Source organism: Populus euphratica, unplaced genomic scaffold, assembly GCF_000495115.2.
Source record: "Populus euphratica unplaced genomic scaffold, PopEup_1.0 scaffold285.1, whole genome shotgun sequence".
Classification (NCBI taxonomy): domain Eukaryota; kingdom Viridiplantae; phylum Streptophyta; class Magnoliopsida; order Malpighiales; family Salicaceae; genus Populus; species Populus euphratica.
The window spans coordinates 87,740-102,385 of NW_011500164.1; the positions used below are offsets into that span (position 1 = coordinate 87,740).

General features: G+C 34.0%; 1 protein-coding gene across 3 annotated transcripts; it reads right to left on the reverse strand.

Moving 5' to 3' along the window:
• Positions 1-5,681: 5,681 nt before the first annotated feature.
• Positions 5,682-12,875, reverse strand: LOC105111215 (calponin-like domain protein). Of its 3 annotated transcripts, none has more exons than XM_011006525.1 (10): positions 12,800-12,875; positions 11,920-12,182; positions 11,266-11,371; positions 8,951-11,007; positions 8,700-8,858; positions 8,387-8,566; positions 7,955-8,149; positions 7,256-7,354; positions 6,544-7,170; positions 5,682-6,284 (listed from the first exon to the last, which is right to left on the reverse strand). In XM_011006525.1, the coding sequence occupies exons 2-10, from the start codon at positions 12,166-12,168 to the stop codon at positions 5,955-5,957; spliced, it is 4,002 nt and encodes a 1,333-aa protein (XP_011004827.1). In that variant the 5' UTR covers positions 12,169-12,182; positions 12,800-12,875; the 3' UTR covers positions 5,682-5,954. The 3 variants fall into 3 exon arrangements, with proteins under 3 accessions (XP_011004827.1, XP_011004826.1, XP_011004824.1); XM_011006524.1 differs by lacking the exon at positions 12,800-12,875 and adding an exon at positions 12,289-12,734; XM_011006522.1 differs by lacking the exon at positions 12,800-12,875 and having other exon boundaries at positions 11,920-12,734.
• Between the last annotated feature and the right edge of the window lie 1,771 nt (positions 12,876-14,646).

Consider the following 14,646-nt stretch of genomic DNA (forward strand, 5'->3'; position numbering starts at 1 on the left):
ACAAAGTTTTGATCATCCTCTTGGCAATCCCACTTGCCAAAATCCACCCGCAGGTATGTTTCCATAAAGCTGGCACTTCTCTTGAGCTCATCCTTTTTTTTCATAAATAAAACTTGATTCGGCAAAGTTGTATGGTTTAATAGGTTATAAATTTAAGATATTTGTTTGAGTTTAGAAAGTTTTTTTAAACTTTATATAGGTATATTTTAAAACAATTAATATTTTTTTAATTTTATCATTCAACATTTATATTATTGGTGATTAAATTTTTTTATTATTATTATTCATTCATTATTTTTATGATTTTTTTAATCATGTATTTTTTTATCATTTTTCTTCTTTTTAAAAAAAGTTTATCCATATATTAGGGTTTTTTTTTCTCGATTGTCTTTACCCAAAGTCATATTTTAAAAAAATAAATAAAAACATAATTGCATCATAAAATTATATTTGTTTTTCATTTTCATCCTTTTTCATTTTTTATCTTTTAAATTTGGTAATTATTTTTTTTATTGCTATGTGTTTTGTTGGGGATTATTTTTAGATTTTATGTTTACAATTTCATCTTTTATGATGTTTTTATATCAAATTTGATCTTCATAATTTTTATTGCTTTCCTTTTGCCTTTACAAGTTTATAAAATTAATATTTTTTTTCACGATTTCATCTTTCAAAACTAAATTGATTTAAAATTAAGCTTTTTAATTCAATTCGAGTCTCAAATTTCACAAATTGCGAGTTTTTGAGATTCAACCAAGTTTAGAAGATTTGCTTAGGTTTTGTTTTTCCTTTTTAAGTTGATTTTTTTACCTTTTTTTTTATAGAGTTTTACTTTGTTATTTTTTCAGTTTAACTTCTATAGGGTTAGTCTCGGATTCATAGCAAGAGACACCGGTTTCAAATGTTAACGCGGGTTGACTTTTTTTTTAGTTAATTTTTAAATTTATTTTTTTATTTTATCATTCAGTATTTATGTATTGAAAATTGATCTTCATGTTTTTTTTTTCCTTTCCTTTCAAGTGGTTTTTTTTCTTGTTTATTTTTCTATGAAGTTATTTCAATCTTATATTTATTATTATGGAGTTTGTAAATTAACTCAATTTAACTGGGTGTTTTTTTCTAACTTGTATTTTTTTCTATTTTTGACCTTAAATATTGGTTTTTTAAGCCTTAGATGGGCTCAATTTTTTGTGCCTCTTTTTTGTTATATTTTTTTAATTCATATCATTTTAATTATCAATTTTGTTATATTTTTTAATTCATATTATTTAAATTACCAATTGAATCATTGAATTTGGTATTGGGTTTTCTTATTTAGCATTTTTTTACACTAAAAAAAATTGATCTACCCACGATAAAGCATAGGCCACAAATCTAGTTACAGAACTAAATATCTTAACATAATCCCTCATCGGCTTATCTTGCTTAAACTCCTTCTAGTATTCCCTTGCAATTCAAGATGTTTTATTAGGTAAGACCTATTATTTCATCTCATGTTTCAAACACTTCCATGTCTTAGTCTTGGGATATCCAATGTTCAAATCCTTCTTATACCTGGTTTTCTATCATAACTTTTCATCACCCATAAAATACATTATCAAGATGTCCACTTATTACTCCAAACTCATCTTGCCAATGTAGAAACAATGTTTCATGTCCTGTAAAAAGCTTTTCAACTCCTTAACCTCACGCCTCCAAATGATTCTAGTTTTGAAACTTTAGGTTTAGATGTGCCAACTTACATCTTGTTTATGTGTTAAGTTCAACATACTATTTCGAAGCCTTTGAGCAATTTGTATGGCTAACTAATTCAAGACAAGAAAGATATTTGAAGCAAAAAAAAAAATAAGAAGTTAAGAAAAAGAAGCCAATAAAAGATAACATAAAGTTGAAGAAGAGAAAGAATAAGAGTTGGAAAAGTCTGCAACTTTGTAAATTTTATTCAATTCATCAAAAATTACCTAACATGTATACACACAACCACACACTTAAACTCTAACTAGAAGAAACAACTTGGCTTATAGCACACTAAATAAAACATCTAAAAATAACAAAATTAAGCTCACTAAATAAACTTGAATAAAATCCATAACATAAGGGTTGAACTATCCTCGATCATTATGGATCATATGAAGAACATATAAGAACTCGACCACGTCGAGCATAGTTTAATAAGAGTCTAATTTTCAATAATATAAGCTCGATAAAAGTCTAATATCCTCATCAACTCTCTCGATGTTGGAAGAACTTAACCCCGTTGAGTACAGTTCAACACAGCTCCAATAATACTCCTAAATATAAGGATTAAGTTGTCATAATGTATCTTTTATAATCCAAGTATAGTTTGAATCTGGTCGTCTAACTCATATACTAGAATTCATTTTAGTTCATCATCCTCGATAAACTTGTGCATCCAAAATAGCATAATATGTTTCTATTATGTCATAGATAAAGATAATAGGGTAAGGTTCTTAAAATAATAGGGTAAACTTGTGCATCTAAAATAGCATAATATGTTCCTATTATGCCAAAGATAAAGATAATAGGATAAGGTTCTCAAAATAATCATCAGGGATAGGTTATTATGTTTTATATAATAAGGTTCTTCTTGTCACAAGTAAAATTAATATCAAAGTTTAGTGACATTTTAATAACATAACTATTTAATTCAATCATATACAACACTTTGAATGGTCTAGCACTACTTAATTGTAATTTATGAGTGGTTTATAAAGGACATTGTTTAAGACTAATTTGTATCATTAAATAATATTCAACATTAAATGAATCATGATACTTATATAAATCAGCTTGAAATTTATATTATGCATTACTTGAATTTATCTTATAATCTCAACATACAAATTATAAACTCTACATGTAAAAAACTTAGCTTAATCAAACATTTTAAAGTGGGGAGACATAGAAATAAGCAAGGGCGGAATTGAAGGAGCTGGTAAGGGTCCCAAACCTACAAGGAAAAAAATATTTCCCAACCCATCTCCTTTAACAAATTAGGTTTTTAGCCCTAAGAATAAAAAAATTTAATGTTTACCCCCCTAATTTTTTCTCTAATTAGCCCTTCTAAAATAAAATTCCTAGCTTCACCCTTTGAAAGGAGATATACATGCTTCTTAGGTTCGTAACTATGAACATTATACAACTAAGGGTATGGAGTAGAGCAAACACTATTTAAAGCCTTAAAAAGATACAATTAAGAAATAACCTAAAAAATTAAGATTATCTCTATCTTCCTCATCACATGTCATGGTCAAGGGATTAAGAAGCTCAACATATTGCTCTAAACCTATGACATATTAGACATCAAGCATGGGAGGTAAAGAGCATGTTGCTCAAAATCTTTAACATGATGGACATCAAGCTTGATGGGTGGAGAATTAAGTAATTTAAAATGACTAATATCAAGATACTCTTCTAAAACTATATTTATCTCTATGGTGATTCCACTAAAAAGTATCCTAAAACTTCTTCATTCATTATTAAAGCAAAATTATTATATTTTTTATTAATCTTATTTTCAAACTCATTTAGATTCATAGTGTTAAGTCCTTGTTCATTCACGTTCTTTTTTTTTTCTTGTTCTTATTGCTAGGTCAAGTAGAAATGGTGACATCTAAATCATATATTCATGGTAATCCAATGAGTTTGATCTTTCTACCTTTAAAAGTAAAAGAACATGAATTTGATCAAGTAGAAATAGTGACATCTAAATCATATATTCATGGCCTTCTTAAAATGACATGTCATACATTCATTGGCATCATATTACACAAAATCTCATCTTGATAGTTTAAGAATTTGATAAAAAAAAAAAAACAAATATTTCTCATTCACTACAATTGGAGGAATTATAAACCATGACATATTATATAACTTAGAATGGAGAACAAGTTTTAGGCCTAAGGAGCTACAATATTTAAAGATATTGCATTGATATAATTTCTATTATCAATAATGCTCTTGTAACCCTTATCCCTACATTTGATATAATTTTGAAAGATAGTCACCAATCTTCAGTTTTCTCAAGTTGTGTCAAGACATATCTAACTATACCTAATCTAGTTATTTTAAACTTTACGGTGTTTTATTCATGATTGGTTCTAAATATATCATTTAAGGTAAACTCATGGTAGTTATAAACTTAAAGTTAGATTTTAAATTATTATTCTCAATTGCATGAAACTCTAGTTTAGAAATAAAATTGAGATTATATATGATTCGTGCAAATGAAATTACAATACAAAAAAAAAATTAATTTTATTTTTTTAATATGAGGATTAATTAAGAACAAGATGCACCAATAAAATTTTAAGTATGTATTATTAAATTCTTAAATCAAATATAATGTAACAAATAAAGACTCACAATTATCAAAGAGAACTAGATGTTAGATATCAATGACAATAGAGGTTGATGAGGAAAGATTAATAGATAAAAATATAAGATGTGATATTTTTTTAGACACAAAAAAATAATATTATCAACAATTTTAAATATTAGATGTAAAATAAAAATAAAGGAAGTATAACTCAACAAATTAAAAAGTAAATAAATTTACATCGAATTGCCGAATAATGATTATAAATTAACCCGCGTTGATGTACTTGTGCTGATGTTCTCTTTTGCTTCTTTCTTCTAACTTCTTCTTCTTTTTCTTCTTCTTTTCTTTTTTTTTTGGTATTTGTAAATCCCCTTCGCTCCACTAGGACAAAACAAACTGGTGGCGAAAATGGTGTGTTTCCACGAGGGGTTGTTGTTTTGGGATAGTGGCGTGGCTGGTGTGAATTTTGTCGATTTTGCCACTTTATGTGGCGTCTTTCCCAACTACATGCTTCTATGCATTGGGGTGTGAATTCTTGTTATGTTTTCTTCATTGTGAAGTTTTGTACAATAAGCTTCCTCTTTACTTGTTTTGATAAATGGAAAAAAAAAAAGAAAAAAGTCCATGTCTTGTTCCTTAATAGCCAATATGATTGAATGAACAACGTTGATGAGCCTAATTCTTCATATTTCTAAGGGTTTTTTTTTTTTTTTTGTCCTTGATCGTTGGGAGGCGTCATTGACCTTAAGCTAGACAATGAGGACAGCTCTTGCTTGGAAGTTTTCTCAAGTTCCATACTTTTATCATATTCCAACCTCCCAGCCATTTTTTATCACGGATGCATCTGTACTGCAGCACTAAAGCATAGCAGTGAGTAACGAGGTGGTGTAGCTCTTGTAGTCTTGTGGTTCCTTGGATGGGCTTAAAGATTCTTGCGTGAAGAGGCATGCCATCTGGGTATGGTATGCTATGATGCGATATTCAACCGCATTCCTTGTTGTAAACGAAGAAACGAAGGGGGGGGGACCCAGAACAAACACTCAATGGCTGTTCACACAAAAGGAATGGGAATTGATGCCAAGGGTTGAAGAAACTGAGGATGTTGATGTTAGAGGGGCGATAGAGATTGAAGATGACGATGCTAAAAGGTAGCAGAATGAAGAGATTGAGATGGTAGGACAAAGATACAAGAGTAAAGCAGCTAACAGCTCATCAGGAATCTTGTAGGGATTTTGAATGCATTCAATCATTCAGTTGATTAGCATGAAGCCTTAACATACATCATTTGAAATCATTGGTTTTCTCGACAGGCAGCAGTAGAATTCACAAATTCACAGAAAGAGAGGCCAAAAAACTTATTGTATTATATATAGCACACTAAATAAATGAAAGCAATACCAGAACATGTGTTAATGTTGGCATATAACAGAAAAAACCAACCTATTAATGGGGTGTATGAAATAAAACCCAGAGAGTAAGTAAATCATACTTCGATGGAAAAGAACACTGGAAGAGTACAAAAGAATTGCTTAATTAAATATCTATAGGAAAACCCCGCCAAACCTCTCTGTAGAATGTGGATTATTATCTAAAGAAAAACAATATTATATATTTAGATGCCAAACCTTTGTTGCAGCCCAAGATTAAAGAAGCTGCTGTTCCCCATAAAAAACAAGGCAATAACAGCCAGCAGTGTGATAAGGGCCCACATCCATGTTTGCATCTTTCTCTTACCCTTGTTGCGAAGAGGCAGAGGCATAGATTTTGCCTTTGTTTGCTTTTGAGGCCTCTTTGCCACAGTCAGAGGCTTCTCGGTCCTTTCAGACTCATTGGTTTCAGTTGGAGTTTCAGAACTAGGAACAGACTCAACCTCATCGGTATCTTTAGTATCCTCCGCTGCTGCCTTCTTTTTTTCCTTCTTCTTTGCCTTCTTCTCCTTTTCCTACATTAATGTATAGTTCCCCAGCCAATTAATTGACTAGACTGAACAGCCAAAAGACTAAATTCTAACATGCCAATATATCTGATAGCAAAGGACTAAAGACTAAATTCTAACATGCCAATATATCTGATAGCAGAAAAACAGGGAAAATAGCTAAAATACAAAATTTAACACACTGACAAATTTTGGCCAAATATTTGCAAGGTTGGAATGACATCGATAGTACCATACTCAATATAGGAAAATTTTCGGAATTTACCTTCTCTTTCTGCTCAGCTTCCCTTTGCGCTCTTAGCAAAGCCCTGGCCTGGGCCTTTTCTGCATTTCGTTTTTTCCTCTCCATTGCCTCTTTTGCTTTGGCCTTCTCCTCCAATCTCCGTTGCTCCTTTAACATGGCTGCTTCCTTTTCCTTCCTCAAGTCCTCTATCTTCCTGGCTAACTCAACTTCCTCCTTTGTAAGCTTATTCTCTTGCCTTGATTCTTCCTCCTTTGTAAGCTTATTCTCCTCTTTTCTTGATTCTTCAATCTGATCTCTGCCAGAAACAGTTGGCAAACCATTCTCCAAGGAAGCAGGGTTTGCCTGCTTTTTAGTTTTAACAGTCTGATTCTTTTTGTCCCCAAGCTTCGCTGTGGATTTTTCATCTATCCTTTGGGTCTCCACAGGTGTAACTGGCTTTTCTACTTCAAGAGGAGGAGCTGATGGTGCAACATTGTGTTTGGTCACTCTTTGACTAACAACATTTGGAATAATGGGAGGCTGTTCATCAGGGCCCAGTGCACGACCATCCAATGTCCGCAGTCTCCTCAATGTATTCCTCATGTTGGAACTCATGTACTCTTTCCGGAACTCGTCATTGTTATTCCATAATTCCATAACTCTCTCCACCTAAATTGTAGATTAATAAGTCAAAACACGGCTGAGAATAGAAAAGAAAAGGACAAAAAGAAAAAGTAAAACTGCATTTACTCACTTGGTTAGCACAATGACGTTGAAGTTCCTCTTTATCTCCCTTCAATGCCAAATTAGTTGCTGTTGTGAAATCATCTTTGTACTTGTAAAAAAATTTACTCTGCGAATTCAAGGGAAATGTAGCGTTAGCCTATTCAGTTTGCGTAATTTGACTAATCTTTGCTTCAGACACAAACCTAAAATTATTATTTGCAGCAGGCATTTAATAAAGGAAGTAGTTATTACAGTAGCTACCAAACCTTTCTCGCAACAAACAAGAGGGAGAGATTTGAAGAATAAAACATATCAAACTGTGTTCCCCCGTGTATAAAGCTAGTATGCAGTGGGAATAACAAAAAAGGAGGAAACACTAGTGACATACAATTCAGAGGGCATAGCACATTGAACACTGTTTGCAAAAGTTTCATCGCCTCATCAACTCCAGATCCTTTGTAGTTAAATTTATTTCCTATAGTGCTTCCTTATCTATGTTCAACCAAAAACTCAATTAAAGTCTTAATCACCTTGTGCTCGCCTACTGACACCAACTCAATAGAAAAGATTATATCAACATTCATGACTTTATAACAGAATATTCAAGGTATTCTGCTTGTCATAATTTTTTTTCTTAAATCACCACAGCAGAACGATTCCAGTTTTATCAAAAGTTCTTAACCTAAAAAATTCAAAATATGCACATGCAAACAATATAGTAGCATACCTTTTCGTATAATTGTCTCCTCAAACTCTGTAAATGTGCAAATGCCTCTTGTCGTATATCATTAGCAGCTCTATGCTGAAATAGCAATTGATTTATCTTCTCATGTTCATCATTATATTTCTTCTTAGCATCTTCAGTGACTGCTTCAGCTTTGAGAAGGCTGTCTCTCAATGCATCTGCTTCTTTCCTCAAAGACTGTATGCAAATATACAATTCAACAAGTTAACCATGCTACTTCAATAATAAATGACCTGTCTGTGTGACTAATAAAGTGAAGGAAAAAAAACAATTGATTATTAGGTTTCTGGAACACTAATTGTCTTGGAGTCAGTATTCCACTTCCACTACAATCAGTAGAAGACAGCAGTCAACTGGTACTGCACCTGGCAGAAATGACCCTAGCTAAGCAATGACAGTAACAGCAAATACTACCTTTAAGCGCTCTTCACTTTGATCTTTCTGATCCATAGCCTGCTGAACTTCATCCTGGCTGCCCATATTAGAAGAGAGCTGCTCTCGAATCTGCTTCAACTGCTTGATATCACGAATGAACTGCTTTTCTTCCTTCAAAGGCAGGGTTTCATGTTGTATCTTGTGTTCCATAGAGCGTATCTGTTTGCAGCCAATTAAGTGCCAAAATAGTAGCACATTTGCATGTTTCAAAAGCATTTTAGAATAACTTTTGAACTTGCGTGTTAAGAAACTGGAAATAAATATTAAAAAAACAAATATGAAACATGCATACCCTGCCATCAATTTCCTCAATTTCAAGGACATTCCTCGTTCTGTTAATTATATATTGAACAGAATCTATTTCCTTCCGCTTGGCCTTAAGCAAGTCACGTGCAGCTTTCTCTTCTGATCTGGCATCTAAAAAGCTTTCTTCATACTCTTTACGCTTGGCCTAACAGGGAAACATTTCACCAATCATGTTGACAGAAAATAATTAAAATATTTCAGATGTATAATGGAGCATTTGCAAAAAAAAAATCTAACCTTTATTATTTGGATTTGAGCTTGAATAGCATCCCGGATTTTACTCTTCTCCTCAACTTGAAATTTAGCATCTTCAACCTTCTCTCTTAAATTTCTTTCATCAAATCTTGGAACCTTAATTATGTAGAATGGCCCTTTCCCCAGCTCAGCAACAACATATTGCTCATCAGAGGTAACAACAGCAGAGTCTTCCAAAGTAGGTTTGGGAGTTTCATTCTTACCAACCTCACCCTCAAGCTGAGACACAACGCCATCTCTGTTGGGCACTTCTTCCCTTGCTGCAGTTGATATATTTTCAACTTCTGAGTCTGCTTGGACTTCATTTTTGGGCATGTAGCTTTCATTCCCAGTTGAATCACATTTAAAGGTTTCTCCATCTGGATTGTCAAAGGAAACAGAAGTTCTGTTGCTATCACCTTCGTTCACTGCTTCTGTGACTTCAGATTCTACATCCACATTACCGATTGACAAATTAGATACTCTCTCATCAGATTCAATGGAATGGGAACTAGCCCCAATATCTAGATTCACATCATTAGCATGGCCACTTGGTGCAACAAGGACATTCTCAACTTCAGCCTCTACTTTTGAAACATCAACAGGATGAGAATCAGCACTTTCACCTATGTTATCAACCTTGGTCTCTGTTCTTACAATATCACATAACTTGGAATCTTCTACTGGACAAGAATCCTCAATTCTGACAATTGGTTCTGCTCCAATATCATTGATAGGAGAAACTGGGAAACTTTCACTACTTTCAACAGGTGCTTCCTCGAGAACAGCAGGGGAGGACACTTCTGTGCTGATTTCTAAGGTATGGTTTTGCTCGGGTGTATGAACAAAGTCATTAACAAGAACAGTTTGTGAAGCACTTTCCTGGCTAGTAAGCAAGCCTCCTTTTTCATGAATATCAAGGCCATTAGCATCTGGCACTTCTGATTGCACAGCATCCATGAGGATGTGACTTGTTTCATCTCCTGCTGTACCATTATCACTAGAAATTGGAAACCTCTGACCAGTTTCAGCATCAGAAGTTGCTACAAGTTCAACATTTTCAGAAGAGCTCTTAGATATATTTTGTTTGGCATCAACCAGGTCATCAACAACCTGAGTTTCTGCAGCAGTATCTTGAGCATGACCAACAGGCAAGCCATCTCTATTTTCATCAGATGTAGGGCCTTCAGCAGATTCTGCTTCCAATTTGTCATCAGCCATGACTGGACATGGAACTGTTTCCAGATTCTGCTTGAAGGGATCCACAGACTCCTCCACAGAATCTTCCAGAGGAAGATCCTTGATTAATTCTGGCAGTTCCTTCTCCTGGTTCAAATCCAAACTATTACAGACACCATTGATAACTGCAGCCTGAGAATCTTCAATTTCTTCTACATGGATGGCCAGGTCCAATTTGCTTTCCTCCTTTACCTTCTCCACGTCATTGCTAGATTGTTTTGGCTTGAATTCAGTAACATCATCATTATTCATCAATTCCTTCAGTTTCTTCTCATGGTCTGAGGCAAGAATATTATGAGCAGCATTGCTAACTACAGCCTGAGAATCTTCAGAAACCAATTGGCTTTCCTCAACCTTCTCGTCATCATTCCTAGACTGACTGGGCTCAGATTCAGAAACATATTCAGTGGCGATCAATTCTGCCAGGTCCCTCTGCTGATCCAAATCCAAATCATTATGAACACCATTGATAGCTACAGCCTGAGAATCTTCATGCTCTTTTATTTCAATGGTCGAATTCAATTTGCTTTCCTCCTCAACCATCTCCTCATCATTATTTGACCGATTTAGCCCAGATTCAGCAACATGCACACTAGTGTCTTGCAATTCCTGAGCTTCTTCCAGGTCCCTCTGCCGATCCAAATCCAAATCATTATGAACACCATTGATAGCTACAGCCTGAGAATCTTCATGTTCTTTTATGTCAATGGTCGAATTCAATTTGCTTTCCTCCTCAACCCTCTCCTCATCATTATTTGACTGATTTAGCTCAGATTCAGCAACATGCACACTTGTGTCGTGCGATTCCTGAGCTTCTGCCACTTTTCAGGCAGAAAGTTCAAGTAAAGAACACAAATTAGTTCGAAAGATATAAAACATCACTTCAAAGGAATAAAAAAAAAAGCCCCATGGTGAAAATAAAAACCTATCAAAGTGAAATGGGAACAGTTTAGTAGCGGGAGCATATGTGGATTCTAGATGTTCGAAAAAGGCATCAATTTCTTAATTGTTTTATTGCAAGTACAGTCTTTATTCATTGCTTATGGTTTAGAAATCACTTCAGGACATCGATAAGTTACCTGCATTTGAGAGTTCAGCATGATTAATTAACCCCTTTTTGTCCCCTTCTACATCATGATCTTCTGGTATATCCGCCAACTTTTCCTCCCTCACCTTCTCAGCATCCTGTTTTGAAATATAAAATATGAGTTTAACAGAAGCATCTAGTTAATAGTAATGTGAGTTTATCAGCATATGGAAAAAAAGAGAACAAGAGGAAGGTGTAAAAGTAACAAAACAGAGCGCATCCTCATTACTCAGCCATACAGCACGGATACAAAAGGCACACTCATAGGTTACAAACCTACAATACCGCTACCTAGATACTCAGCCCAAAAACAGCTCGGAAGTTGGAATCCAAGATCCTGAATGACACCTCTGATTCAGAGTAAAGAAAAGGAACGAACAGACTCGGACTCTAAATGGACGAGCCTTGAACCCCTATTCGACATGTTTGATTATTCAAAGCATCAACCTTTTTTCCATTAGCAACCACATTACAATTTTTTTTAAAAAAAAAAGAACGTTTCCATTAGCAACCACATTACAATTTTTAAAAAAAAAAAAAAGAAAGGATTTACAATTAATCCAAAGAAGTCAGAAAAATCAATAAACACAGCCAAGCCACTCTAATGGACGTATAATTCGGATAATAAGAAAAGCAAAGCCCTTGCCTGAAGATCTTCTTCTTTCTCGATCGGATCGTCCTCGTCACGGAACCCAGTATTGGACTCGGATTCGACACGATCAGCCTTCAATTCTCCAACTTGATCAGCCACAGAGTCTTCGGCACAGACAGGATCAGGGCCATGATGATCATTAACCTTGCCATTCCCATTACAATCAACACGAGCGGATTCTTCAGGCTGATCCAATACAGATATCTTCTCCTCTATTTGATTCACATTCAAATCCGCCGACATTGCACCCTCTACTGCTGTTAAAATAAAATAAAAGATGAATAGACGAATCAAGTATTCAGATCAGAGAAAGAAAGAGACAGATCTCGGCCGGCGAGATATTGTTAGAGCAGAGTTAGTCACCGGAACGGTAGAGTCGGTGGTTGGAGACGGGAGCGGAAGAATGTGGAAATGGAGAAGGGAGAAAGAGAGAGCTGAGAAGCGGAGGAGTGTTTGTGCCGTGGTGGTATTTGAGAATGAGAAGAAGGATCAGATCTTAAGATTTACTATTTATTACTAGGCCCTATATTTATAAATAGTAAATAAAGAGCCTAAAAATATCATTTAAAATGGATCAAAACCAGCTGTGTGGCTGGCTGGGAAGAAGGCAGCCACCTCTTCCTTCTAATATAATGTTCCTCCAAGCTCAGTATCATTCTTCATTATTTTTTTTACAGTTTATTAAAAAAATACCAAAAAAAAGCGAGGATCAAGAGGATCGGTTTGGTAATTGCGAGAATTCTTGTATTTTAATCTTGAAGATGACGACGTGATGTTAGCTTTGTACTATCTACTGCCCGCTACATGTTAAGCAAACAATTAATCAAATCAAATGATAAAATAAAAGTTTCCAGAAGGCAAGGCAAGGGCTTGGGAGAGCGTCCCTCCTAATCCGAACAAAATAGAGAAGTCAATGTCCAATGTACAAACGCGTGAAGGGGGGAGAAGGAGCCTCTTCTCCATTGTAGATTGTTTTTAAGTGCTCCTACGGGACAGTGACAGATATCTCGTTTCAAGTTGTATTTTCATATAAACATATTAAAAAAATAAATTTAATCTTTCAAGATCTAGGTTTGACTAGATTACCATGTTTTGATTAAATAGTTCATGTAAAATTTTATTTTGACAAAAAATAAAAATATTATTTTAATTTAAAAAATAAAAATTAACAGGTTATAAATATACTTACAGGTCAACTCATCTGATTAACTAACTTACAAGTTTTTTTTTTTCTTCAACCCAACTTGATTTCAACCTTAAATAGGTCGGATCCTGGATTAACCAGCATGGCAAGTTTTCGAAATTATACTGAATTATAGCGTGTTTGATACTATATTTTAAAAATATTTTTAAAAGAATTTAAATTGTTCTACTTTGAATTAATATATTTTTTATTTTTTAAATTATTTTTATATGCTAATTTTAAAAATAATTTTTAAAAAAATAAACAAATATTATTAATATATTTTTATAAGTAAAAAACACTTTCAAACTAATAATAATTACACTCTTCCGCGTATTATAAACCTTGGAGTGTGGGTGGAGGGACCATCCTCTTATCCTTTTCTTTTTATTTCGTATTGTAGCTGTAAATATAGTTATAAAATTTATTCAATTTCTTGGCTCCATGCGGGTGATGGTTTGGATGAATCAATTTAGATTAGCCAAAAATAATATTATTAAATTAAGGAAAAAAAGTTTTAAAAGGAATGGTTTTAAAAGAAATAAAAATAAATGAATAAATCAATTTTTATCTATTTTAATATAAAATCTAACTCAGATTAGACCAGAAATCAATGCAAATTCGGGTCATTAAATTTGACATGCTGGATACAACCAAGCCTTTCTCTCTAAGTGAATACAGTTCATTGATTAATGACAACCTTACCGAGTTAAAGTGAGATTTTAATTATGGTGGTCCAAAGGTTTTGTTTCTTTTCTTTTTCCTTCCCTTGTGTGTGATTATTACAGGGACTCTTCGATGTGGGATCCACCTCGGTAATTACCTATTATCTCACAATGACGTGGTAAATGCACCGGTGGGGTCCTTGATGTACGAGAACTATTCCGTTGTTAAAATTACGTTTCGAACCATGTTTTATGAAAAATTAAATGTTTTTTATTAAAAATATTTTTTTATGTTTTTAGATTGATTATTTAAAATATATTAAAAAAATAAAAATATTATTTTACTATATTACGAGTAAAAATTCCTCGCATTTAAATCAATTAAAGCTCGTTGTACGCAAGCAAATTATACACAAGCAGTTCATGTTGCTCGTGGGGTTTGTTCTAGACAGACTATCTTACAAGTATTTTTTTTAATAAAAAAAGAAAAGAAAAAGGAAACGAAAAACATTGAATCTAATCTATGACAGCTTGTGAACGACAATCGAACGGATGCACGTTCAGAGGCAGTGCTGAAAACGACATTTACCTAAGATTGACCCTCGCAAGTACAGGATGGGAATCGCATGTTTACTCCATCACCACGGAGCAGCCTCGCGAGGAAAAACTGGCTGTTGAAGTTTTCAAGGAATTTCTTTGAATGGTTCAACCTATCTGGATGCCAATTTGGCAAGTGGAAGTCGACCTCTCCTTGGGGCTGTTTCAGGGTGGTCTCAGCTAGCCAGGAGGCTGCAGCAAATAGTGGGCACCACCTCCCCATCTCTGATCTCTACGCATGCTAGTATAATGGCCCATGAATTCTAGCTTTCCCTA

Excerpts from the sequence above, each read along its gene's own strand:
- LOC105111215 (XM_011006525.1), bottom strand. The coding sequence starts at position 12,168 with ATGTCGGCGGATTTGAATGTGAATCAAATAGAGGAGAAGATATCTGTA. Across the intron at positions 11,008-11,265 it reads TGCTGAACTCTCAAATGCAG|TGGCAGAAGCTCAGGAATCG; the intron begins GTAACTTATCGA and ends CTGCCTGAAAAG. Across the intron at positions 7,171-7,255 it reads AACGTCATTGTGCTAACCAA|GTGGAGAGAGTTATGGAATT; the intron begins GTGAGTAAATGC and ends TCTACAATTTAG.